The following is a 25846-nucleotide window of genomic DNA, read 5'->3' on the forward strand; positions in this document are numbered from 1 at the left end:
TCCTTACGTCACTCGCGCTTAGTCTAGCCTTTCTTAGCCAATGAGCGAAGTGTTTGCTGTTCGTGGAAAACTTTGGCCAATCAAATCGGAGCTATTTTTTCCTATCGAATACAATTGGTGCAGCATGCTCTTATTTACATGTACCCTTGGTCTGAAGCCGAGAAAGGACCGCGTAAAGCTCTATCTTCGGTATTTTTCATGCGTCCATATTTTTTTTAACATTCCTGGAAATTCAACATCACCGTTTCAAAGTCCGTATCTATGGTTTCAAACGTTAAAAGTTGTGAAAAGGAACCCATATAGTATACTTTCAAAGTACCTGATCGTATGTTATGATAGTGTTTATTCAAGATTTAGAAAATATAAATCATAATATAGATGAGTTATTTTGAAAGGATTCCAATGACCATTGTTTCACCCTGGTTGGTGAATGATGAGAGGGCCTTGTTTCAGCATATGATGCTACGTGATGCTACTTGGTGCTAAATTGCCATGGAAGCAGCTCCACCCTACTGCTACTATAGCACATTTTGCAAAATGTTCAGCTTTCTATAAAAATCATTAAGACTTCTATTTGGCTGTACTCAGCTTTTGATCACGTCATCTGTCATTGTGATGTGCAGGTATGTGCATTGTGCAGTTGATGGCTTCCAGGTGCTGACTGCTAATTGTTTCCTCTTCCTGTCTTGCTAACCCAAACCAGTTTGTTGTTGGTGCTTTTGATTGGCATGAGAGGCACTGGCTGATACCATTACACCAACTTTCTGCTACCTAATGCATTTGAGCAATTATTACCTGTGCCATTGACTTATTAAGTAGTTGTAAAGTCTAGTTTCTTGAAACCAATACTTTTCAGTCCAATTTGATCACTGCTTTGCTGACATTACCTATGTGGGATGCAATATTTTTTTTTTGTTACATTACTTATTGCTCTGAATGTGATGTTCCAATTGATAATTGCCTTCCCCAACTCAGCAGCTTATGCATTATGAACAAACATGCTAACTGGAGGGTATACGCTGGTTCTGGAGAGACACACTGAAGTCAATCAGTCATCAGAAGCTCTGTTTATCTGAGAAAATATTTCTCAGCAGGTGAACTGATTTACAAGAGGCATCTGTTGTGTACTTGATTTTATTCTCTGGGTGTTTGGAAGCAGCCAGTGGAATGGGATTGAACGGTTTAGTGGCACCCAGAGCATCAGCAGATGATATGAATGTGTGCTCTTGCACCTGTAGCCATGTGCTCAGTGAACAATTCCTGGACACCATGAGCCAGTGAGCTCATACCTGTGCTGCTGTTATGCTGCTGTGTGAAGTGTTGTAGTGTTCAGTGAGCAGCTTATTGATGACATGAAGAGGTGGTAAGCTAATCAGCTCAGAGCTATGCTGTGGTACCAGCATCGTGATAGGAAGTTTGCTGGTGATCTGAGTGCTCTCTGGTGACCTATGCACTGTGGTGCTGGTGCCAGGGGTGGTAGTGCTCGCTGAACGATTCTCCGGTGATCTGAGCACCCCTGGTGAGCTGTGAGCGCCGCACCGGCGCCATGGCCGACGCTCAGTGGACAGTGGACACGGTGACGCAGCAGACCCAGCAGCTGCTGCGGCAGCTGGGGCCGCTGCTGGCCTCCGTGGGCGCCGGCGGCGGCGACAGCAGCGCGGGTGAGCTGCTGCTCTACCTGGAGGAGCTGGACCTGCTGCCTGAGCAGCCCGGCTGCGGCCTGCTGACCGCCCTGCGCGCTGTCGTCGACGCGCAGCTGTCAGCCGCCATCAGCCGCGCCGTGCGCCAGCTGCCGGCACTGAGCGGCGTCACCAGCCGCTCCGCCTGCCAGCAGCTGGGCGCGCAGCTGCTGAGCCGGCTGGCTGCGCAGCCGGACGTGCAGCAGCTGCGGAACCGGCTGACACAGGTTAGTGTTGCGCTCATGTCGACAGCCAGACGACTGTCTCCGCTGGTACGTGGTGTGGCAGCTAAACGTACTCTTCGGAAGTGGTTTTTGTGCACGATGCAGTATCAACTAAATCTTGTATTTCCTTTGAAATGCAGACGACTGTGTTCTGCGGAAGATTGCTGAGTTCTTAGTGATACCTAATCCAGTCACGAGTGTATCCTGATTCCTGATAAGTGTGGCCGAGTGTACCCTGAGGTCTGTGACCGTGTGTGTCCCGAGATGTGAGATCGAGTGCGCCCTGAGACGCCCTCCGTCCGACAGGTGACGGAGGCCGCCGCCCGGGAGATGCTGGAGAACGCCGACGAGCTGCGGGATATGGTATCCGACCCGGCGGCGGCCGGCGGCGTGCGCGATCTGCCGGCGGAGGCGCTCAGCCGCTCGGTGGGCTCCTCGCTGTACGGCAGTCTGAACCCGTCTCTGGTGTTTTCCCCGGCCGACCTGGACGGCCTGGGTGCCGCGCTGGCTCCGGAACTAGAGCCGCAGGCACGCGCCGAGTCTCTGACGCTGCTGCAGACGGCGCTGGCCGCCGGCAGTGTGGGACCGGAGGCCTGGAGCCAGCTGCGGCCCGCCGTGCAGGACGCGCTGCTCGACCCCAGTGATGAAGTGGCCGGTGGCGCGCAGCAGGTGAGGGATAGGTGGACCGGATGGATACGGTTTGAGGAACTGGGCCGGTGAGGCGCCTCGATGGGTGGGGTCGGGCGAGTGACTGGGAGGCTGGGGTCGGGATGCGGAACAGACGGTCGGATAGCTGGGGACGACTGGTGACACTGGCGGTTGGACAGGTGGGTAGCTGGGGACGGGTCGCTAAACAGGAACGGTCGCGCCAGACGCGCTGTGCTGCTTTGACGACACCGCCCTCTCTCTCCACAGGTGCACGCCCGCCTTCTGGTAAGCGAGTCGCACTTCTTCATCAAGGAGGCATACCTTAGCCTGCTTGAGGCGGTGTGTACCATCTACGTGGAGCGGCGGCGACGGACCGGCGCCCACCACCGCGGCCTCAACGTGGGACTCACTGAGACAAAGCGCGCCCTCCAGATTCTGGCCATGGTCAACAAGTACCAGGTACGACTGTCAATCTTTAGTGACAGAGATACCGTCATGAGGACTATGGATGTCCATACCTTCACATCGTGGTCTGAAGTTCATATTTCATTGCGTCTGAATGATGGTGGCTCGGAGAATCAAACTGATCGCATCTCTGTGAATAGATCTGATTGTGCGCGAGTCTGCTTCCACGTATTTCCAACTTCCCTCTGCTTGTGCGCATCTTCCACTATTCGGTGGCAATATGGCTAGGTCTTTTCCCGTGTGGCCTCCGTCTGCCTGCATCGGCCAACTATTGGCTCCGGTTGGTCCGCGTCTGTCCCCTATCGGCTCGATCTGTCCGTGTCGATTTCTGACCGGTCCCGACCGTCGCCCGCCCGTCCCCAGCGGTACGTGACGCGCGCCTGGCTGCGGTTCCCTGAGCGTCACGTGGAGGAGATGATCGACAACACGGTGGACCTGCTGACGCTGGGCGTGCCGCGCGCCGGCCTCTCCAGTCTGTCCGAGCTGTACCAGCTGCCGGTGGCGCTGCTCTGCCTGGCCGACCCGGCCGCCGCATGGTGCCGACACTGGATGCACGCCCAGTTCAGTCGGCACAAGCTGGTGACCGTGCTGCGCAAGTCGCCGCAGCTGCTGCAGCTGCAGCTGACGGTGGTGCAGCTGCGCGGCCGGCCGGACGCGCCGCGCGCCCAGCCGCCGCCGGCCGCCGCCAACGCCGCCCGCGTGGCGGAGGCCGTATCAGAGGCCTGCTACAGTCACGCGCTGCACCTGCTCGTGTGTGTGGCGCAGTACCGCTCCAGCGCGGCGCTGTTCCCCATCGGCGCGCGGCGGGACGGCGGCGCCGGCGGCACCAGCCTGCCGGAGCTGCTCCAGCTGCTGGTGACGCAGGCGTGCGCGGCCGGCGGCGGGCCGCTGCCGCTGGCGGCTCTGGCGCCGGCGCTGCGCCTCTCCGCGCCGCTGCAGGAGGCGTGCGCGGAGCCGGCGCTGCTGGCCGAACTGTGCGAGCAGCTGCAGCGGGCGTTCGCCGGCGCCGCGCCGCGCCGCTGTCCGCCCGTGGTGCGGCTGCTGCTGGCTCTGACAGACGGCGCCGGCGGGCAGCGACTGCTGGCGGCCGGCCGGCGCGCCGGCAGCACCCACCGCGGCTCGGCCGGCATGCTGGCGCGCGCCATCTGCCAGGCGGCGCCGCGCGCGCTCCGCTCTGCCGAGAGCGGCGAGACGGCGGCGGCGTACTCGGCGCTGCTGGCGCGCCTCTGCCGATCCCACCTCGGACTGCAGACCCTTGTCATGTGCGAGCTACTGCAGACACTCAACGAGCGGCTGCACCGACTGGACCCCAACCTGGAGCTGTCCAGTCGCGGTCTGACGGCCCTCAGTGAGCACGTGCTGCCGCTGTGCGGCCAGCTGGCCCGCTACCCTCGCGCCCTCTGCGTCCTCTCCAGGTGAGCTGCCGACTTAGTGCTGAGCTGGCCTCTTCTCTTCAGTTCTGTTCACCTTTTTCTATTAAGATGCTGTCTTCTATCTAAAACTGCCGGTGGATTACGCGTCGACTCCGGGCGTGAGACTGGTGTTGACCCTGGTTTAGTAATGTAACTATCCTGGCCTTGGGCTCTCGGCACTGAGCGGACCGTGCTCCTCCACTCGCAGAGAGCAGCTTCTCTCGCCGACGCTGCGGTGGCTGGGCGGCAGCGCGGCGCGCGGCGGCGCCCCGCTGGAGGGCCTCCTCTGCCTGCGCCGCTGCGCCACGCTGCTCCCCCAGCAGGCCTGGCTGCAGCAGCTGCTGTCGGCAGCTGTCGAGCAGCTGCAGGGCGTCGACGAGGGCTGGCTGCAGGAAGATGAGGAGTCGCCGGCGCTGCGGACGGCGCACCTACTCACCTGCTGGGCGGCCACCCACTGGGGTCAGTACCTAGTTAGTCACTCGTACCGAAATAGACTGGCCTTTTACAATTATACGTCTGGTGTGTATTATTTTCACTCGGCATTATAAGGAGGCATCAAATGCCTTTCCCAAGACACCCTTTTGTCAAAAGTGTAATGAGGCTGAGGTGTTCAAAGATGGACTTTTTGTTGTTTGTCTGTATTGAAGCATGAGACACCCACGAATTCAATTTTCTCTCCCACTACCATTGCATGCAGTTACTGCTCGCCCAAGCTGACCTTGCTTACTGAAGAGGGGGAATGGAGACGACGTCTTTCCAAATTTCATTTTTTCAACGTGTTTCAAGCCTTACGCCGAAGGAAAATTTGCCATTCAATTTCATTTCGATCTTCGACTTCACCCTACCGGCTGTTGAGTGTGCCGCGGTGCCTCTAATCGGCCATATCCTCCGCGCTGCCCCAGGTACGTGGCTGCTGACCCGCTCGTCTCCCCGGCCGCTGCTCCCGCTGGAGCTGCGCTCCGTGTTCAGTGACCCCGGCTCGCCGGCCTGGCTGTGTCTGCTGGCGCTCATGTGTTGTACGCACCTGGATGGGAGGACACTGTTCATCACCCTGACCTCGGGACAGGTAAGGCGCCGACCGGGGAACGAGTTACAGGCTGTAGAGACGGCAGTAGCTGTCAGGTTATCATGGACTCCCGAGATGCCTATTCTCGGAGCTTCCGCTAAATAATATAAGACTTGCACTGCATTTGATCTTCAAAAAGACTGTATACTGCGTAGTGTGCCTATTACTATTGCGCACTGCATCAGCTGTTTTACCAACTTACTCAGCGTAAATTATGTCGCTCTCGCTCATAGTAGCTGTCCATGTTCCTCTCGCTCCCAGTGGCTGTGTTTGTGTGTTTACCTCGCTCACTGTGGCTGTTTGCTTTCCAGACGGATGGCCCGGCGGCAGCCGATGTGCCGGACATCATTGACGAGGCGTCTGTGCTGAGACAGCAGGCGGGAGCCCTGCTGCGCTCTGTGGACCTGCCCACCGACACACTAATACACCAGTACCTGAGACCGGAGGTCAGTTAACGGGGACAGTCCCTGATACACCAGTACCTGAGACCAGAGGTCAGTACGGGACACACTGATACACCAGTACCTGAGACCGGAGGTCAGTTAACAGTCCCTGATACACCAGTGCCTAAGACCAGAGGTCAGTCTCGGAACACACTGATACACCAGTACCTGAGACCGGAGGTCAGTATGGATCACACTGACTCACCAGTACGGCAGTAGAGTCATGTCATCCGCCCCGCGGATGTCTGGGGGCTAGTTTTGGTGTTTTTTTTTTTGCAATAAAAACAGGAAGCATTAATAACCAGATTATTAACCAATTCGGTATTTATTTGCCTGATGTTTACATCACCTGCTGCATCTCCCTCGCGTTCCGTCAGAGCTGTAAGAAGTCGGGCCTGGGCGCGGTGACGGCGGCGGGTCAGCGGGCGGACGGCCGGCGCGCGCTGGCCGCCGCCTCCCGCCGGCCGCAGGAGCTGGCGCGCTTTCTCTCCGAGTCGCGCCACAGTCTGCACGACGCCGCGTGGCTGGCCGCCTGCCGGCGCGCGCTCAAATCGACCCTCACCGGCACCGGGAGCGCCGGCGTGAAGGTACGTAATCAAATTGGACTAGGCTGCCTGAACACGGAAGTCTGAAGCGTACATTGAAGCTTGAGATGTAATAATGAGTCGTGATTTTTTTTAGCATGATAGTGGGTTTGCCGACTGACAGTATCTGGCAACTGGTGGGCGATATGTGAATGAGCCACGTCACTTAGCCCAGGTGACAGTATCTGAGGAGCCCCGCAGAGGCACAGTCTCTGAGCTCGACGCTGGCCCTTGTATGCATCTGAGCCCGGCACATGGGCGCTAAATGACCTTCTAGTGGGTGCGCCCTAAAGCCCCAATAAACAATCGATCCCGGTACCGTTACCTATATCTGAGCCCTGCGCCCCCCCCCCCCCCCGCGTGCAGGAGAGCCTGCTGACGGAGCTGTTGGACCAGCTGCTGGAGATGGACGCCGGTGCGGACGCGGCTCTCTCGCTGCCCGAGCGGTGCGCTCAGCCGGCCGTCTCCAGTCTTACCGAGGAGGATCTGAGCTTCGACACGGACGCCGCCGCCGCCGACCTCGTCATACAGTCAGTAGTAGGAGCAGAACACCGGCGCCGGGCTGAACCGAGCCTACACATGTCCTTGGGTTTTAGCCCCGTGTCGTCGGCTCAGAGCATGACGTGTCCTGGGCTCGGTGAATAATACAGGTCCTTAAGTTCGGGGCCCTTTTCTGGGCTCGGTCGAACGGCTACAACCATGCTACTGGTATTGAGCTTCTATGGCTTATACACCTTCCATTGCGCCGTCTGTTCCGCCAGGTACGGCAGCCGTCACCGGCTGGTGGCCGGCTCCGTGGCCCTGTAGGTACTGTTCTGTAGGTAGGTCCCTGTATAACTGTTCTGTACTGACGCGCCGCCTGTGCCGTCAGGTACGGCAGCCGTCACCGACTGGTGGCCGGCTCGGTGGCCGTCTCGGAGAGCCTCCAGACGCTGCTGCGGCACGCCCGCCGGCTCTGCGGGGAGATCAGCAGCGAAGGAGGCGTGCACTGGTTTGCCGCCGGAATGTTCCTGCTCTACGGCGGAAACCTGGAGCGGTGAGTGGCGCCGGCGCCGTACAATCCTTGACAGGGAGGGGCGGCCCTCTGAAGGAGAGTGGCCAGGCTTAAGTGGTCTCTAAGTGAGGAAGGGGTGGTCAGGCTTTGATGGTTATGTTTCCCTTTCCCAGCGGCCTGTGCCCTGTGACATGCCACAATATGATAAGCGACAGGTTTGTGGGGCAGACGTGCTGTCCTGTCACACAGACCGCACATCCTGTCCGGTCAGCGCTCTGTCCTCACGCCACTGTCTCTCAGCCTCTGACCTCCCCCCGCTGCGCCGCCAGGAGCCGCCAGTTCCTGACGGCCTATTTCCGCGTGCCGAGCTCGGCGTACGTGTGGGTGGGCCGCGGGAACCAGGTGGCGCGATGCCGCGACCTGTGTACTGATGAGCTGTTGCTCTCGGGGCTGCTGCACCACGTGGGCGCGCTGGTGGAACAGGAGCTGCCCGGTCTGCACACGGCACTGCAGGTCAGCGGGGCGGGGCGGAGTGGGACGGCTGTGCCCCCTGACGACTGGGCGACACAGCCGGAAAAAAACCTGCTGGCGCACGTATTTACAGCCACAGCGCGGACGATTTACCACTGATGTGTTATGACTAGCTTCCAGTGTCTGCCCTGAAATATGATCTGCTGTGAAAATCCAGCATGCCCTGTCTTATACAGTCGTCCCGATCAGCTGACTCGCGCCGCTGACCGCGTTTCCTCTGTTCCGATAGGGCGGCCGGCTGCCGCTGAGCAGTCTGTGCGCGCCGTGGCTGCGCCAGTGCTACCTGGGCGTGCTGCCGTGGCCCGAGGTGCGCCACTACCTGGCGCTGACGGTGGCGCTCGGCGCCGACTACGTACTCTACTTCACTGTCTCGGTGCTGCGCCACCTGCAGACGGGCCTGACGCGCGCCGCCGGCCGGCCGCTGCCGCTGCTCGCCGCAAAGGTAAGTCTCCGAAGGGGTGTTTTTAGCTACCAAGGAATGGGCGGGTCGGTACTGACCCGTAGCGAGCGAACTGGGGAATGACTGCGTTCTACTTGTGAGACGAAGTTGTGCGGATGTATGTCGTGAGTCTCTGTAGCACATACAACTTATGTTTGTTTTCCCAGAAGCTGACTGAAACGATGAGAGTGCATCTCCATGACTTGACCGGTGTATGTTTGTGTCCTTCTGGCCTGACTGACGTGGGCGTCTGTGCGTGTTCGCCGCCAGATGACACCCATTGTCGGCTACCAGACTCGGGAGCAGCTGCCGTACATGGAGACCCTGTGTCGCCGCTACCGACGCTCGCTGCTCTCCGACCTGAATGCCTGTCTCAACCAGTACAAATGGGGCTACGAAGTGTGAGACTCACTCGGCAGAGACGCTGTCAGGTCTGCCGGACAGTCTGAGAGTCTGACGGATAGTCGGTCAGTCGTGGGCCCGCGGTCAGTGGAGCCGGGGCGACTTCTCGTCAAGAAGTACAGCCCTCAGCAGACTGCGTGGTATGTATTTTTTGTTTTCGAAAAAACGGTAATAGCTCAAAGACTATGTTAGGGGAGAGTGGGGTAAGATGCCCAGGGTGGGAAAGACGCCCCACCCCCTCTAGCGGGGAAACAAAGAATCGAACCTGGAAATTAATGTTCTTAGCGTAAAGCGGAAGCTTGCCTTGTTAACTGCACAAAAATTTGCGAAGCTCAGTTGGGCAACGGCTGGCTGGTGATTGCATGTTTTTTATTTGCTGCTTTCAAAAAATATTTTGGCGTCAAAACATTGTAAATATCAAAGAAGGTAGATAATTTTTGCGTCCCTTGCTATAGTCGTGATACATTTACATGCTTGTACTGTATCCCAAAGAGTTTGTTTCAGGGTGTAGTTTTATGGCTAAAAAATTGTGCTGATTTAATGTTACTTCGGTACCTTGGGGTAAGATGCCCCCTGTCCTGATGGGGAAAGACGCCCCCCTAAATCCGTAGGCTGTCCTTCAAGCAGCCCGTCAAATCATTTATTACGTACTTGTGATGAGAGACAAAAGCCGATCTGGGGCTATTGAGAGTCCGGTACGGTCGGGTGCTCCCCATGCCGGTCTCTCGGCCCACACAGCGACTTTTTGGGCGGCATCTGACTCTGAGAGCCCTCACAACGGCCTCTGTGGACCCAATTATTGGCTCCAGGGCCCCTCACGACATCCTTTGAGGGCTCCCACGTTGGCTCCACGGGCCGCGCTGGCATCTGAGGTCCCCACGATGGGCTCGAGGGCCCTCAAGCATCATGAAGATCTATAAGGGCCCCGTGGTCTCCGAAGTCCGAACGCCACCACGGAGGCTTGTTTGGCCACGCTGGACTATGATGGCCCTAACGATGACCTCTGAAGCCCCTTACGACTACTTTTGAGGGCCCTTACGATGACGTTTGGTGTCTACTGCAGGCTCGAAGGGACTACTGATTAGTTCAGGCGATTCACGTGCCCATTTATGCCACTTATAGTGCAGGGGGGCATCTTACCCAACGCCAGGGGGCGTCTTTTCCACCCTGTGGGGTAAGATGCCCCCTTTCACTTCTTTGGGAAAATGCTTAATAGCAAAAAAAAGTTATCATATTTCAGGCACGAAAGTGTGATATTTTTGGAGAAAAATCATGTCGGCTTCCGTTGAGACTCCAAGTTTTGGCTTTCCGATCGTCATTTTCGAATAATAAATGACATAGTCAAACCCTGGGCATCTTTCCCCACTCTCCCCTACCAGTCGGTCGGAACTCATTGCACATAGATGCGCCATGCTACACTCCTTCGATTGGGTCTATCACTAAACAAAGTATATGCTTTGCGTGGCAACAAAATGCAAAAGTTTGTTTTGGGGCAAATATAAACTTTTGGGTTTTGTTGCCAAACTGGATGGAAAATGAATACGATGGTGATGCCAATCTAAGGTGCGGAGTCTCGCGTGTCTCGCTGTTACGATTTCCGGGTGACCGATAGCATAGCATCCGCGTTATTCTCGGTTTTGTCGAAAAAAAAAGAATACCTACCACGCAGTTTGCAGAGGGCTGTACGTGAAGGTTACGTAGTTTTGTGCTATGCTTTGTCACGAAATGTAGCTGTGCTACTCAGTGATGACTCATTGATCTCACGTTGTTCATTGTTGTCTAGTCCGTCCATACGCTGTGAGCAACATTCTTATCGTGCCAGTGCGGAAGGTGTCACTGTGTAAACCGTTGTGGTCTGCCGAGATGGTCTCCTGTCTGTGACAGCTTGAAGGGTTACAAACGGTAGCCTGTGGTGACTGTCGGCTGGCTGACTTCTGTCGGTTGCTGTCGGCTCTGTCGACTGCCTGGCTGGATCCTGTCGGCTGTCCAGCTGACCCCGGCTGCTCTCTGGACTCAGGCAGCCCCGGTGGGTCCCCGTTAGATGTTGGTCCGCTCGGGTCCGCTGGGGAGCCTGGGTGGGCTCTACGCACACAGTTATTCCACTGACCGGCAACTGCAGCCGGTCTTTCAGCAGTCTAATGCATTTCTGCATTAGACTGTTGCGTGGAGTGTAAACAAATACCCCACGGGTGTGTAGTCCCGTCCAGTCTGTGCCACTGTCTCGTACAAGCTCACAGGACAGTTTTGAACGACCTACTGGTCACTTGTAATTACCTGTGATTGCACTACTGATATTGTGCTAGTCATTTACCTGTGTCAACGCAAATATTACTAATTATTTTGTGACAAAAGACGCTACCAAAGTGAACGGAGGTCAGTCATGTCGCACTGAACATTGTGATACGGCTTGTGCAGAGCCGCTGAACCCACGATCTCACTCGCATCCGTCCATTGCACTGCTGTGCTGGTGTATTTGAGCCGTCGTACGTAGCCTACAATATATTACACTGATATCTGGCTAGTGTGTAGTGAGAACACTGCAGCGTGACTGCCTATGATGAACTGCTGTCTCGCGCTCGCTAGCTGCGCCCGTCTGTCCACACATGCCAGAGGACATAAAATGCGTGCTGTGTAAGCTCTCAACAACTGCACTATGGAAAGGACTATCCACCACAGTAGTGGAGAAATGTTTGTGGATTGAATATCGGACCATTGTGCAGCATATGCTGTGGAGTGTGGAGTATGGGTTACTTGGAAGTTGGGTCACCATGCAACATGGCCCAAGGGCTGACTTCTGACACAGCGCTCTCACGCCGGTGCGGGACCGAGCCGCCGCGCCGGCGAGACACATTAGCAGGAAATGTTTACTCCGGTTACCTCGACCGGCCGACTCCCGTACCCCCTCTACCCAGACCCCAGACCCTCCCCCTGCCCCCTCGAGCGTTGCCGATAGCGCCGCCGGCGGCGCGGTCATTGTGACGTCATTCATTGATCGATGACGTCACGGACGGCGGCGCGGCGGGCGGCGCCGTATCAGAGGGGGCTGCAGTACGGAAGCGGGCGGCGCCGGGCTGGCAGGGTACGGAAGGCACAGACAGAGTAAAGTGCCGGTTGGCGGTGACTGAGGGACGGACCGCGGCGGTGGCAGCTCGGCTGTAGAATGGTGAGTGCCGGGTAACTGCCAGGGAAGAGGAGAGTGCTGAGGGCCTGCGAGGCTGGGAGAACGTACCCTGAGTAACTCGGGAGAGAAATGATTGAAATTTTATTCAACGTCACATCTTGGAAGCGTTCGACCCATACCCTCAGTGCATCCCCAGTGCATCCCTCAAATCAGTGCATCCCCCGGCAAAGTTCAATCGTGACCACGTCGCGTCTGGCCCAGTCCCCGCCTCGTGCCGTTATAAACTGTGTATATGTCATCTATTCAGTGGCGCCGCACTGTCGTCCGCCCTCCGTGGTCATGCACCAACTGTATCAATATTTACGCACGACCACCGCAGGCTAAACGTGCCCGTCCTTCATTTCAGTGCTCATCACTTCCCATTATCTCAGCAATTACTCTATAGAACCAGGCTGATTTTTCAGCATTCAGCCTTGAATGCCATGAGACCTTCGCTATTGGTCAATGCAACTGTGCATGTGAACCTGTGAATCAATGCATGTGAAGTCTTCCTTTCTGTCTGGTCTCCAGGAAGATCAGGGTTTGGTATCCCACGGCCGTGCCAGCTCACACTCAGTGACTCCGAGCTGTGTGAACACTGACTGCCCGTCCCGTCACCGGCTCCCAGATATTCCCTCGTTGGCTGTACCACTCGATAGTTTGTTTTCAGATAACGTAACTGATACAGCCCCGGCGCTCGGACGGCGGTACGGATAGCACCAGAACGGACGGCATTTGACGGCTGTACGGATAGCCGTACGGACGACTTTACGGACAACAGATAGTGCGGATGGCATTCGACGGTATTATGGACGGATGGACGCACTTGATATTACGAGCAACAGCACGGACTGTGGACTATGGAAAGGATAGCATAAGGTGCCGCTACGAACAGCCATATCGCCAAGAGTACTGACTCGGATGGCAATACGAGCGGCCGTACTGGTACGGACAGTGCCCCGGTTGAATGGACAGCAGTGCGGCGGGCCCAACTCACTCCCGTCCCGCTGTCGTCAGGTGTCACCGCGGTCTGTAGCGCACCATGAGGAGCCGGCCGGGGGTGGGCACGAGCCTACCGGCGTCACACTGGAGTGGGAGCTCGCTCTAGATTCCTCCGACCTGCGCTCACACGCCTGGTGAGTTTATAATATTATCGTGCAACAGGAACAGCTCCGGTCCCAGGTGCGGGATGGCGGAAGAGGCCGTCGTCGGTCTGGTGCGTGAGAGTCACGTGTCCCAGTCATCGGTGCGTCTGAATCTTAGAACAGAACAGTGTATGGTCTGAATAGATCTGCAAGTATCTATACTGTTTAAATAGTGCGCATATTGTATAAATATCATCGATACGTCTGTGTTTGGCAGGTTCCATGGCCGGCTGGGTAGGATGGAAGCCGAGGAACTGCTCTTCTCCGACGGCGATTTCTTGGTTCGGGAGAGCGCCTCCCAGCCCGGAGAGTTCGTCCTCAGCTGCCGCTGGAACGGCAACAACGTCCACTTCATGGTCAACAAGGTTCGTACCTCCGCGGACCATGACGATTCCTAGTTCGTACCTCCGCAGACTATGACACATCTGGCAAGGAAACGTCAGAAAGGAAGTCTGAGACAGCTCATGAGTGATTTTGTGTCAGAGGATGGTGACATGAGGATAATCTCGATATATCGTGGTTGTGGGATATGTCGCAGCCCTTTTCCTAAACACGTCCAGCCCAGACGATGATTCGTCAATCGTCAGAGAGATTATTGCAGACGCGTCGTGACACGACACGAATTCCTCCCTCAGGTGCGGATGAACCCCGACACCATATACGAGACGGAGCAGTTTGTGTTGGAGGACGAGCCGTACGAGACGATCCCGCACCTGATCACCAGCTACGTGGGTGTGGAGCGCGCCGTGTCAGCCGCCACGGGCGCCCGGATCCGGCGCCCTGTGAACCGAACGGCGGCCATCGGCGGCGGTCAGACGCCGGCGCCGGCCGGCGGCCGTCTCAGCTGGCGCCGCTCGCTGACGGGCCGCTCGGGCCGGCGGGCCGACAGCGCCGAGCAGCTGTCGTCCTCGGGCGCGCCGCGGCTCTGCAGTAGTGGCTCGCTGCCGCGCCTCTCGGCCGCGCCGCTCTACCAGAAGCCGGGTCGGCTGCTGGCAGACCAGCGCTCGCCGCCGCCAAAACCGGACCGGTTCGAGGGCCGCGAGTACGCCGAGATCCCGGACATCCCCGAGCAGCCGGCGCCGGCGGCGGTCGGCTCCGGCTCCGGGTCCGGCTCCGACTCAGGACACGGCTCCGGGGACTCGGCGGCTGACCGCGCCGCGGGCAACCGCCCGCCGCCCGCCCCCGCCCTGGCGCCGGTCGAGCTCAGCCCGGCCTCGGCGTTCGACGTGGGCGCGTTCGAGACGATACTGCTGCCGCTGACGCACAACGCGCCGCTGGATCGGACGGCACTGCGTGGCGTCACCATGGAGCTGCTGGAGACGGAGCCGGCACAGCTGGCGGCCACGCTGACCGCCTGGGACCTGCGCCTACTGCATGGAGACGGGCGCGACCGCGGCCTGGGCGTCACCTGCGGCATCGAGCTGCTCACCCTGCCACAGGGCCAGCAGCTGCGCATGGACGTGCTGGAGAGGTGGGTGTAGAACGTGGTGGAGAGGGGGACAGGACCTGCTGGAGGGGCGAGTACAGAGCACGTTCTAGCACAGGTCTCTGCACACCGGTGTACAGCTGCAGCAGTCTGAGATCCGATATTCTCTCTTTCTGCGTGTGAGTGTGCTAGACTGCATCAGTCCCGCTGTGCCTTTCTTTGTTCCAGTTATCACCAGTCACCGCTATTGCAGTCATCAGTCACTACCTCTGCCAATCACCAGTAACTATGTACCTCTCCCCCAGTCACTGGTCACTGTCCCCGCCAGTCACGGTGAGTCACCATCACTAGTTTCACCCAGTCACCAGCCGCCCCTCTCTGTTCCAGATCCGAGTGGTTCTCGGCGTTTGTTATCGCCTCGGTCGTCTCACTAGAGGATGACGACCAGCGTGTGAGGACCATCAACCGGTGGATCGAGGTAGCCATCGAGACCAAAACGGCGCTCGGAAACCTGTACGGGTTCGCCAACGTCGTACAGGCCCTCTGTTCCTCACAGGTGAGATCTTGGCCTCACAAGCTCTGGTCACGCCGAACAAGCGCGGCAAGTCACTATCTCTCGTTCCAATCGTATTGATTCCATAGCCGAGCGGGGACTGAGCACAACCAAGAAGACGAGCGATATTAGAAAACCCTTGGTCGCCCCAGACAGCCCGCGGCTCTGATCAGTAAATCTCCCCGCCTCCAGGTGCAGCGTCTGTACACCAGCTGGCACCAGGTGCGGCAGCGGTTCACCAGCTCGGCGGTGCAGTTCGACGCGCAGCTGGCCCCGTGGGTGCGCCGCGCCGCGCACACCGCCGACGAGGCGCCCAACACGTGCATCCCGCACGTGGCGCCGCTGGCCGCGCTGCTGGAGGAGCCGCTGGCCGCTGAGCAGCCAGTCTCCGAGCAGCTGGACGCGGCGCTCCACCTGCTCTCCGAGGGCCGCCGCATGGCGACTGAGTGCGACACCTACCGGCGCAACGCGCGCGCCGCGCTGGCCGCCCGCCCGGCGGCCGGTGACGGCGACGGCGGGCCGCGTGATGACCTGTTCCGGACTGAGTTCCACCTGCGGCTGCTGGCCGGCAGCAAGGCGGCGACGGCGGCCGACCAGCAGCGGCGCCGCGAGGAGCTGCTGCCGCGCGTCCACAAGGTGCTGGCCGTGCTGGCCGAGCAGCGCGACCCCAGCCCCACGTAGACGGGACCCGAGCCCCCCCCCCCCCCCACAGACCAGTACACACTGCGCACTCACTGGTCCCAAATTCGGCCCACATTCCAACCCCACTTGACTCCGGCCCACAAGGGCTATGCACATATCCCATCACCTCTTCAGGACCGGCATACATTCCGACCGCAGCACCACTGCTGCAAGTGTCGCCCTCCGAGGGGGCTGGGGCCCTTCCGGGCCCCCCATGTGGGCCCACCGGGCCCGACGGCCGGAACAACAACAACAACAACAACCTCAGCACCACTTGACTCAAACCCCAGCCGAATTTAGCTAGTCAGAGATCACTCAGTCTCAGTTCTATAGCACTGAGGTCCCCATCCCACTTACCCCACTCCCGATTATGGACCCACCTCGGTCGACCGCAATCTGCTACGACGGGTTGCGAACAGTGGCGTATTTATTTTGTGATATCTCGAAAAGTGGTGAGGACATGGGAACATGAGTGATAAACGTTTCCAGTCGTGCATGACAGACGGCTTTTGAGATTAGTGATACACGGAGTAAAGTCATTTTGAATTGGTGTGGAGCGGTCATCAAACATTCGCAATGCTTCAATGAATGTTCACGCTGGCCAGTGCTGGCAATGTGATCGATGCTTGTATGTGTACTGTGCAGTAAAGTGTTTCGAAATAGTCAATGTTTTGATGTCGAAGGGATTTTTATTTCGTCCTGCTGCTTCCAGAGCATGCTGTACGGTCAGTGTGTTTAACCTGTTCACCTTAGTCCCAGCAGCGCGCCCCCATCAGCTTGATGAGTAAAGGCCGGTCCCTAAAGTTCCAGTGAGTCTGAACGGGTCGTGCAACTCCCAATGTCTGACCAATGTCCCCCTCCCCCCAGGCTAGGGGCAGGTCACTGGATGGCTGTGAAGCGTGGATGATCATCTTTCACTCGCACAAGGGACGATGTAATCCACCAAAGCCCATTTACAATTAGTCTCGCGGGGATGCTTGCTCCTTTTTACGTGATACGGGAAATACTGACATGGTTCAGAAGATAATATGGCGATGAGCACTAGCAAAGAGCGAGTACACACTCTTCTCCCACGGTAGTTCAAACCTCGACCTGATCTTCAGTCGGATCAAGAAAACGCAACAAACACATAAATGGTGTCGTATGGCCAGCTGATTACGCAAAGTCGAAACACAACAATATCAATGAATGAATTTATTTCATTTGACTTTGGCGTTCAATGTATCACGGTGGCGTTTCAAGCCGGTAAGGCGGTTTTGAAGCGGTTCCAGCCAATGACTCGGTGAACAGTGATGGTACTGTGTGACTGACGGGTACGAATGAATTTTCAGTTTCACAATGCCCCCTCTCACGAGGCAGCACTGCATGTAACTCACTCAACTATATAGTTCAACTACAACTACAATTACTAGCTTAGGCCTGCAATCTCTCGGCTATCTCGGCTATGTAGCCTGTAGAAAATATTCATATCATTATACCTTATACCCGATAAAACTCGGGTTCACGATATCCTCAAATACAACATTTAAAATCATCCTTACAAAAAGCTTTATAGAAGTGGCCAGCGTTAATGAAGTTGAGGTAAAGCATCAGGTATCACAACATTTCAATAAGATACAATGTCAGTGTTTGTCAATATTGTCAGTCAGTCTCGTCAGTTTTATGATGGCGCGACATAAAACGATACACAGTGTCGTGGGCAGAACTCCCCATGACGTGTCAGATGGTCACCCGTGACGCAACACACGTCCGCGTGTATCCCAGCGCGAGACCGACTAACCGCCGTCCCAGGCGGTTACCGAGTGACCACAGGGAATTCCCAGGTGAGGTCACCTGGTCACCGGACGGTCACTGGACTGGAGAGCTGACCGGTCACCGGACGGTCACTGGAGAGCTGACCGGTCACCGGCCCGTCACCTGGTAGTTGAACTGGTCGCCGAACTTGTCTCCGTGCCGGCGCCGGTCCAGCCGGTCCAGAGCGGTCGCCAGCCGGCGCACGGTGCCGGCGCTGAACAGTTTGTCGGCCAGTCGGCGGCGGGCCGAGGCCGGCCGGCGCAGGTCGGTCAGGCCCGGCCCGGGACCGCCGGCCCGCCGCCGCCGCCGGCCGCGGCCCACCGTAAGGTCCAGACCGGTGGTGACGCGCAGCTCCGCCAGCAGGCGCGGGTCCTGTAACGGGCGGGCGGTAACGGTGAGGTGTACACGAACTGCACGCACCGCTGCATCGGCGGTCAAACAACATTTACTTACCCCCAAGCATGTTAACATGAGCGCTACCAAAAGGAGACGAACCACGAAACACTCATGACTCAATATACGCAATGATTAACGGATCGTTCTGTCGTGTTCACTCCTAGGTCGGGTCAGGACTTGGGTCACGTTAGGTCAGGTCAGGGCAATGATGTCTGATACACTAAGGTCAGGTCAGGGCAGTGATCAGCAAAGGTTAGGTCAGTTCAGGAACGTGATGCGCTAAGGCCTGGTCAGGTCAGTAATACATTAAGGTCAGGTCAACGTTAACGGCTCTCAGCCACTCACCTGCCAGTCCTCTCCTCTGGCGCGCGCCTCGCGCTCCTTCTGGCGCAGCTCGGCGCTCAGTGGCTCGCCGTGCTCGTCTCGCGGTACGATGGGCCCGTGCAGCGGACACTTGTGTCGGTCGGCGCGCGGGCACAGTCGGCCGCTGGGCAGCCGCGCGCCGCACCGGTGCTCCACCGGCTCGAACTGGCCGCTGAACTCTGTCACCCGCAGGTCGGCCGACTCGGCCGGCGGCGGAGCCACGTCGGCGGCGCTGCGCCACACGCGCGCCGTCTCGCACTGGTGGGGCGCCGGGCCGGCGGCCGGGCCCGGCCCGCGCTCCCATGTCACTAGGTCGGCGCTGTAACCCAGCCGTGGAGCCTGCGCCAGCAGCCGTGCCCGACGCGCCGCGCGCTCATTTGCCGAGCCGGAGTCTGGCGGCGAGTCTGACCCGACATCGGCCTCTCCCGGCTCCACCGCCTCGACTCCAGCCTCAGGTAGCTTCGCCGGCTTTTCTCCGGTCTCTGTAGACTCTTCTCCGACCTTCGTCTGCCCCACACCGGCCTTTGTCAGCTCTGAAGACTTGATATGCTCGGCAGGCCTGGCCACCGCGGTGGAACTCCGTACGGTCGTTTTCGGTGCGGGCCGAGAGTCTGTACCGGAAGCGGCCCGCGCCACCAGCGCCGACGCGTCCTCGGCATCGGGCACCTCCTCCCAGTCGCTGTCGTCGCTGGAGCTGCCGGCGCCGTCTGTGCGCCTCGAGCTGAGCTGTAGCGCCTCGTACCGGCGCAGGGCCGAGCCGAGCGCGTCCCGGACAGCCATCAGCTGCCGCAGCGAATCGTCACCGCCTGTGGGGGAGGCGGAACAGTCAGCAGTTGGGCACAGTCAAAGCGAGCGGCAGTTACGGTTGAAACAATAGGGCATAGTGTTTGCCATCAAATCGATTTCATTATATTAGAGAGGCACCTTAATTTAAGTGTCGCTTTGCACAAATCGTTTACGACTATCGTTATATGTTAAGTATAGCTTGATGAATTTTCGCTAGGCAAATTACACCAAACTGAACAAAGTCTCAGTTCAGGTCCTTGACATGCAAGACAATAAAAGCACGCCTAGACTCGGTACCGCATGACAATCCGTCTCCGGACACGGTACCCCTCTGTCGCCGGCACCGGCCGGTGGGTCTGTGTCGGCACTCACCTCCGGCTGACTCGGTGAGCTGAATCCACCGCTGCACGGTCGGCAGCTGCGAGCGGCGGACGGCCGTCACCAGGCCTCGCAGCGTCTCCACCACCGCCCGGTTATCGTCAGTGATGGCCAGGGGCTCGGGGCGCGCCGGCAACGTCACCTCTACACGGTGGCGGCCCGAGAGCTGGCCGTGTCCGCGCAGCGCGCTGCCCGCCCAGTTCGGGTCGTAGGGCAGATTGTCGGCCTCTGGTTCACCCGGGTCACCGGAGTCTACTCCTTCCACATTCCCTCCTTCCTTCTCATCGACGAGTCCAGCCACCTCCTCTACCTCCCCGTCACTGGCGTCCGAGTCCTCCCCCGAGTCCGCGCCCGCGTCCAGCAGGGCCACGTCTGGCAGCAGCAGGCTGAAACAGCTCTCCACCTGAGTCATGGTGCTGACGATCTCGTCTCGCCGTTCGCCGATCTCCTGCTGTAGCTGGTCGAGTTTGGCCTGTTTGAGCCGCTCCAGACGCAGCCGCTCGGCGTCGGCCGCCCGGCGCGCAGCCTCCTCCTCCGCCCGGGACGGCAGCAGGTCGCCCGGACGGTTCTGTAGCGACACATGCGTACACATTAGACAGTTAATGAGTGTCAACACGAGAAAACGTTTACCTGTGTGATTACCTCTAGTGATTAAACCTCAGCAAAAAAAAATGTCTGAAGAACTAAAAAAAAAAGTTATGACTTTAATGTCAGTGGATTCCATTGTGTAGATGTAATTCAATGAGGCCGATTTAGAAAGGCAAAGGTCTTAGAACGGTCCACGCCACTTGGCGGCTCGCACGTGTCACAGCTAACGGGCTAGTTACTGCGAATTTCACGTCTACCGGCGCGGCAGCGCCTGCACGGTATCGTGTCTCCTTCCTCACCTGCTGCAGGAACCGGTAGGCCACGGCCAGCTTCTTGTAGCCGTCGGCGTACGTGTCGTGCCAGTGACGGAGCGCGGCGGCGGCGGCGGCCGTGAGGCGGCGGGCGGCGGCCGCCGGCGCCGGCAGCGGGCCCGCCGTCTCGAAGCACAGGTCGATGATGAGCTGGAGGTCTGCCACGGCGCGCTGCCGCAGCCGGTGCGAGCGGCGGAACAGCTCGTCGAGTAGCTGCAGCGCCGAGAGCCGGCGCTCGGCGTGCGGCCGGCGCAGCTGGCGCAGCGTTAGCTCGTAGGCGGCGTCCACCAGCGGCTCCGAGCGGCGGCAGAGCTGGCGCACGCGGCGCGCCAGCTGCGCGTCCAGCTGCGGCAGGCCGGACTCGGTCAGCTGGCGGACCAGCTGTCCCAGCTCGCGCCGTTGCGCCGCCTCCTCAGACGAGCTGGCAGACATCACTGCTGCCCAGGCTCCTCAGATGAGGTGACAGCAGGCACTGGCGCCTGTCTCTTCTATTGGCAAAAATCACAGCTGCCTCACCTGCTGACAGAAGCAGAGAGGCAAACCAATGAGATACATTGTCAACAGCTATGGTTTTTGAAAGTCCCATATTCATAATAATTAACATCACAATCAGTGTTCTGTTTGGTCCTCCATCCCAATCTAAATTAAAAACCAGAAGAACATCATATACAAATAAAGGTTGAACTTCATCAAATGCCTAATTACAAGTTATAGCTTATCAAGTATCTGCTGATTTTAATACAATGCTGTCCTTTCTCATTGTTTAATAGTAGGTAGAGAGACTGTTAATCCAGCACAGTGGTGGTGCAGCAGTGGCACATCAATTGCATGTAATATCATGTTGATGAATGCCCTCAATTTCATGCAAGTGGCACTCCTTGTGATGCAAGGCAGCTCAGGGTTCATCATATTCCTCAATCATTCCTTGAGCGTTTCCCCTGCTAACTGACTCAGTGGATGGAGACCATCAAAGCTACCTAGTTGACAAGGTGTGTTACTTACTAGCAAGTAAAAAAAAAGGTAACTAGCACTTAGTGGACATGCTGGTTACATTCAGAGAACATTTCAAAACAATGACCTGTTTCACAGCATGATTCTATTATTCTAGTCAGTGAATCTGGCATGATTCAGGGGAAAAAGCAGCTGAAAGCTGTGTCAACAATGTTATTCCATTGCTGGTGGATCTGGGGGAGGGAATTTGTTGCAAATCCCAGATCCCCTGCACTTTGCAGCGCCTGAAGGCGGCAAAAATTTGTACTTGTTTGACAATAAAACAAAACTCAAACTTGACAATTCTTATAAGGAAAAGTTTGTTCTAAACTGCAGAGGAGTGCATAAGGAATCAAATCCAGTGACTTTTTGAAATTCAGAATCTTTTTTTAGGGGTATCCCCATCAGCATCCTGGACCACCTTTCTGGATCTACCAGTGCATTTCATAAGGTAATCATTATTAGAGAGGACTAAAGATCACCCTAAAAATGTGTTCAAAGTGTCTGAAATTGTGTCTTATGGGCTAAAGCTCGCCTGAAGCTCTCCATTACCTCATTTTCCTCACACACGCCGGTGCAGCGGCTGCCATTGCACTCAACATCGATGTTTCAGCGCTCTGCCACCAGGGCGGCTGCTTGGTCGCCGGCGCAAGTGTTTGGGAATAGGGAGTAGGTATCCAACATCCATGATACTACCAAGCCTGACTAATTCCATTGCAGTTACTTTGTGTGCAGTTCTTTTAGCTTGTCATTGTTGGAGGCTTTTAAAAAACAGAATACTGGCACTTGGCAGCCTCCGATTTAAGTGTTGATTGTGATAAAAATGGAATGGGACTCAGCCTTTGCTCAGCAGATTTACAGATTTATTGGACTTTGAATTGGAACGACAGGGCCAAGGCCATATAAGTTGACAGGGCAGAACCCAACCAAACTGTCAAACCCAAAGCCACGGTTTATCAATGAGAATTGAGTGCCAAAGCCATCTAGGGGTTACGTTACACATGCATATGCATTTCAAACCATTCTATCGATCAATATACCATATTGTCGATTTATTTAAGACTCACCCAGACTCACCGATAAAAAATACAGACGAAAAATTTTCCTAAAACCGTCAAAACCACACAATGCACACAAGAAAAAAAAAATATTTACACGTCACACAAGCACAGGAATCGCCGCAATCAGCTATCAAGACGGTTTATCAAGAACATTAGGCGCCATCAAGGCGGCGCCATCATAGGCGCCATACTGCAATACTATTCAAAAATAAGATAAAAACTAATATTTGGGAAATAAAAACTCATGAAACTAGTCTTAGAAGGCAAAGTCTGGTTCGATTATTTGCGTTCCATTGGGCAAACAAGAAATGCTGCTACAATATTTTATATTGTCACTCATTATCTATACAAACCACGTAATAACGGTAATAACTGTTGACTCTGCATATTTAACTTCTTGGTTATGAACATAATTGATGATTATGCATGCATAACTTTTCATAGGCGGAGGAACAGAGAGGGGGCACCGGGGCACCGTGCCCCCTTTGATTTTGGCATTTTAACATTAGCCCTATGAGCGTTCCGTTCCGCGTTGCATGATGGTTGCATGCAAAAAAAAAAAAATGGGACCAAAAGTCGGCAGTGCCCGCCCCCTCCCTTTATTGAAGGTGTTCCGCCACCACTGTAACTTGTCGTATTTTCTTACATTCATCAACACTGTAAAATAAACGGGCTATACCATGATACCATGATACACAAAACCACAGTTCCTAAAAGTTCCAATACAAATGAACGGTCTACAAAGTACAATCTAAAAGAAAGAACGTTTGGATGCCTCCAAGATTACTTTGGAATTGATGCCTGAGCCTCTACGTATGCAGTCACTGGTATAGATAAATTTGACTACGCAATACAAACGCCAGCCAATTGCTGGTTAGTGAATTAGTGACGGATACGGTCATCAGTCCCGCAGTCCTCGGCACCGTGCCGTTCGGTGCAGGTAGAGCGGCGGCCGGCGACCTCACCGTGCGGGAGGCTAGTCGCCACGCTCCGGGTCAGGTCCAGCACCGCCGGCCGGCCCGTGCTGACCATCCCACTCGTATCAGCTCGCCGGTCGGACGAGGATGGAACAGTCACGTCTGTTGACCTCATTACCACTCGCGACGGGGTGGTTCGCGGCAGCGACGGCGCCCGTCCCCGGTGCACGCCTACGTGCGTCTTCAGGTTGCCTTTGGTGGTGAAGGCACGGCCGCACACCCGACACCGGTACGGCCGCTCACCGGTGTGTGTTCGGTAGTGCATCTGCAGCGCTGACCGACACGAGAGCACGCGACCGCACACAGAACACTGGCTGCCGCCGGCCGAGGCGACCGGACTCGGCCTCAGTGCCTCCCAGTCGGAGCCGGAGGGGTCAGGCCTCGGTACGGCGAGCGGAGAGCCCCCACCGCACCGCATCACGGCCGCAGAAGCGGGTGCCCAGCCGTACCCAGGCCTAACGAGCTCGGCACGGCACTCAAAGACACGGTGCCGATCCATCATCGAACGGGCACGGAAATATTCACTGGGTTCAACGGGAGTCTCTTCTTGTGGCTCATTTTTTATCGCAAGATCAGTCAGTGTTATCCCGCTCTTTTCGTTGCAGGGTGTTCTGACCCGCTTGATTTTAGCGGTGTCCATCCCTCCTTCTTCGTCCTCCAGCGCATTCGGTCGGAACTCAGTTCGAGGCACTGCGGCGCCCCTCTCCTCTGGTCTCTCCCTCAGCGCAGTGGGCTCTCGGTCCCGGCGTTTTCTCGGTCCGTGGTCTTTCTCCTGGTGCTGCGGCGGCGGCTTCTGCGGCGGCTGCAGCAGACGGCACAGCGTCTCCAGTCGGAGCAGCTGCTCGGCCAGCGGTGGTGGGTTCTCTGCTCTCTTCCCCCGTTGGACCGGCACAGCCGCTCGATAGCTTTCTGAGACTGACGGCAGTGGCTGCTTTGCCGGCTCGTGAAGAGTACGCGCATAAAGCGGCGGCGGGCCGACCTCGAGTGGCGGCGGGCCGACCTCAGGCGGCGGTGTCAGCTGGCCCAGCCGCGCCAACAGCGGCGGGTGCAGCGCGTCCAGGTGCTCCGGTACCAGCTCGGTGCTCATTGGCACGTGCGGAAAGCGCGCCACGTGCCGCTGGAAGTGCACCTTCAGATTGCCCTTGGTGGTGAAGCGGTTGCCACAGATGTTACACTTGAAGGGCCGCTCCCCGGTGTGCGACCTGATGTGGATCTGCAGCGCCGAGTCGCTGCCGAACGCCTTACCGCAGTAGCGGCAGCGGTGCCGGGCCGAGCTGGGCTGCGGGTCGCGCCGGCCGGCCGGCCCGTCGGCGGCAGACAGGGCGTCAGCCAGACTACCGCCGAGCGTGCGAGTGGCGCTATCCAGTACCTGCTGGGTGCTCCTCTGCAGCAGTGCCAGCGAGCTGAGGGGCGCCGAACGACCGGGCTCGGCGAGCGTCACGGTGCTGTCGGAGCCACCGGCCGGCGCCGGGTCTCCTGACCTCGCCTCCCGGCACTGCGCGGCTTCCGACACGGGCGGTGACTGAGCCCGGTCCGCGGTCACGGAGAGCTCGTTCTCTAGTGACAGCTGCTGGCCGGTCGGCGAGGTGCACTCCGGTTTGATATGCGTAATATTTGCCTGGCTTCGTTCGCTTCCCGGCGGATCTCGGTCTGCGCCGACTGACTTCTGTTCCCCGGCACCAGACTCGGTGTTTGCCGGCCGTGCGACTGAGTCGGAGTCAGTGATGCTCGCACCATCCTCTGCGATCGACTCGGAGTCGGAGTCGTGCGCGGGCAGCTGCAGCTGGCTCTGCAGCTGCTGAATCAGTCCCAGCTGCAGCAGCTGCTGGTGCTGCAGACTGAACAGAGTGGACTGGAGCAGCGCCAGCTCGCGGAGAGCTGTCCAGCTGAGCGGCCCGGGCGAGTCGGTCCCGGTCGGTAGTCGGGCGGCCGTCTCCGCGCCGGGCAGGGAGGTAACGCCCATCGGTGGCAGTCCGAGTCCACTGGCCGGCCAGAACATACCGCCAAAACCTGCGGGACATAACAGAGTTACTATAATTACAGCTTCTGCAAGCGAACAACTGCCGTGAGTCAATAGGTACCTAATCCACTCTCCCATTTGGCAGCAGCAAGATATAACTCTGCCTTTGGAAGGTGAGAGTTGTCTCTTCACAGTGGATTGTCTCCAGCCGGCCACATTTTTCCTTCCCCCTCCCCTCTCGCTTGTCCCTAATGCCAACCCGTCAATAAAGATCCTTCTCTCCTGGCTGATTTCCCTCCCTCCCTCTCTGGGAGTCTCTCTGGGAGTCTGAGTGGGAGTCTCTCTGGGAGTCTGCTTGACCCCTCCTCGGATCACTCTCCCTGACCGGCT

General features: G+C 57.4%; 4 protein-coding genes across 4 annotated transcripts; 2 read left to right on the forward strand and 2 right to left on the reverse strand.

The window, feature by feature from the left end:
- The first annotated feature begins 1546 nt into the window (after positions 1-1546).
- On the forward strand, positions 1547-9072 carry LOC122385115. Its single transcript, XM_043373119.1, has 14 exons — positions 1547-1906; positions 2210-2572; positions 2819-3010; positions 3380-3960; positions 4123-4431; positions 4637-4887; positions 5331-5494; positions 5806-5940; positions 6315-6524; positions 6888-7051; positions 7393-7557; positions 7845-8028; positions 8276-8488; positions 8756-9072. The coding sequence occupies exons 1-14, from the start codon at positions 1547-1549 to the stop codon at positions 8888-8890; spliced, it is 3426 nt and encodes a 1141-aa protein (XP_043229054.1). The 3' UTR covers positions 8891-9072.
- A 2862-nt stretch (positions 9073-11934) lies between these two features.
- On the forward strand, positions 11935-16003 carry LOC122384165 (breast cancer anti-estrogen resistance protein 3 homolog). The gene is made up of 6 exons (XM_043371244.1): positions 11935-12050; positions 13065-13183; positions 13410-13557; positions 13828-14663; positions 15006-15174; positions 15364-16003. The coding sequence occupies exons 1-6, from the start codon at positions 12048-12050 to the stop codon at positions 15850-15852; spliced, it is 1764 nt and encodes a 587-aa protein (XP_043227179.1). The 5' UTR covers positions 11935-12047; the 3' UTR covers positions 15853-16003.
- Positions 16004-17385: 1382 nt separating this feature from the next.
- On the reverse strand, positions 17386-21058 carry LOC122384172 (UV-stimulated scaffold protein A-like). Its single transcript, XM_043371254.1, has 4 exons — positions 20457-21058; positions 19564-20137; positions 18388-19211; positions 17386-18018 (listed from the first exon to the last, which is right to left on the reverse strand). The coding sequence occupies exons 1-4, from the start codon at positions 20898-20900 to the stop codon at positions 17755-17757; spliced, it is 2106 nt and encodes a 701-aa protein (XP_043227189.1). The 5' UTR covers positions 20901-21058; the 3' UTR covers positions 17386-17754.
- A 2031-nt stretch (positions 21059-23089) lies between these two features.
- On the reverse strand, positions 23090-25630 carry LOC122384181 (homeotic protein spalt-major-like). Its single transcript, XM_043371267.1, has one exon. It carries the CDS (start codon positions 25592-25594, stop codon positions 23402-23404), a length of 2193 nt encoding a protein of 730 aa, XP_043227202.1. The 5' UTR covers positions 25595-25630; the 3' UTR covers positions 23090-23401.
- Between the last annotated feature and the right edge of the window lie 216 nt (positions 25631-25846).

This window comes from Amphibalanus amphitrite, unplaced genomic scaffold (genome assembly GCF_019059575.1).
Source record: "Amphibalanus amphitrite isolate SeventyFive unplaced genomic scaffold, NRLGWU_Aamphi_draft 000014F_arrow, whole genome shotgun sequence".
Taxonomy (NCBI): domain Eukaryota; kingdom Metazoa; phylum Arthropoda; class Thecostraca; order Balanomorpha; family Balanidae; genus Amphibalanus; species Amphibalanus amphitrite.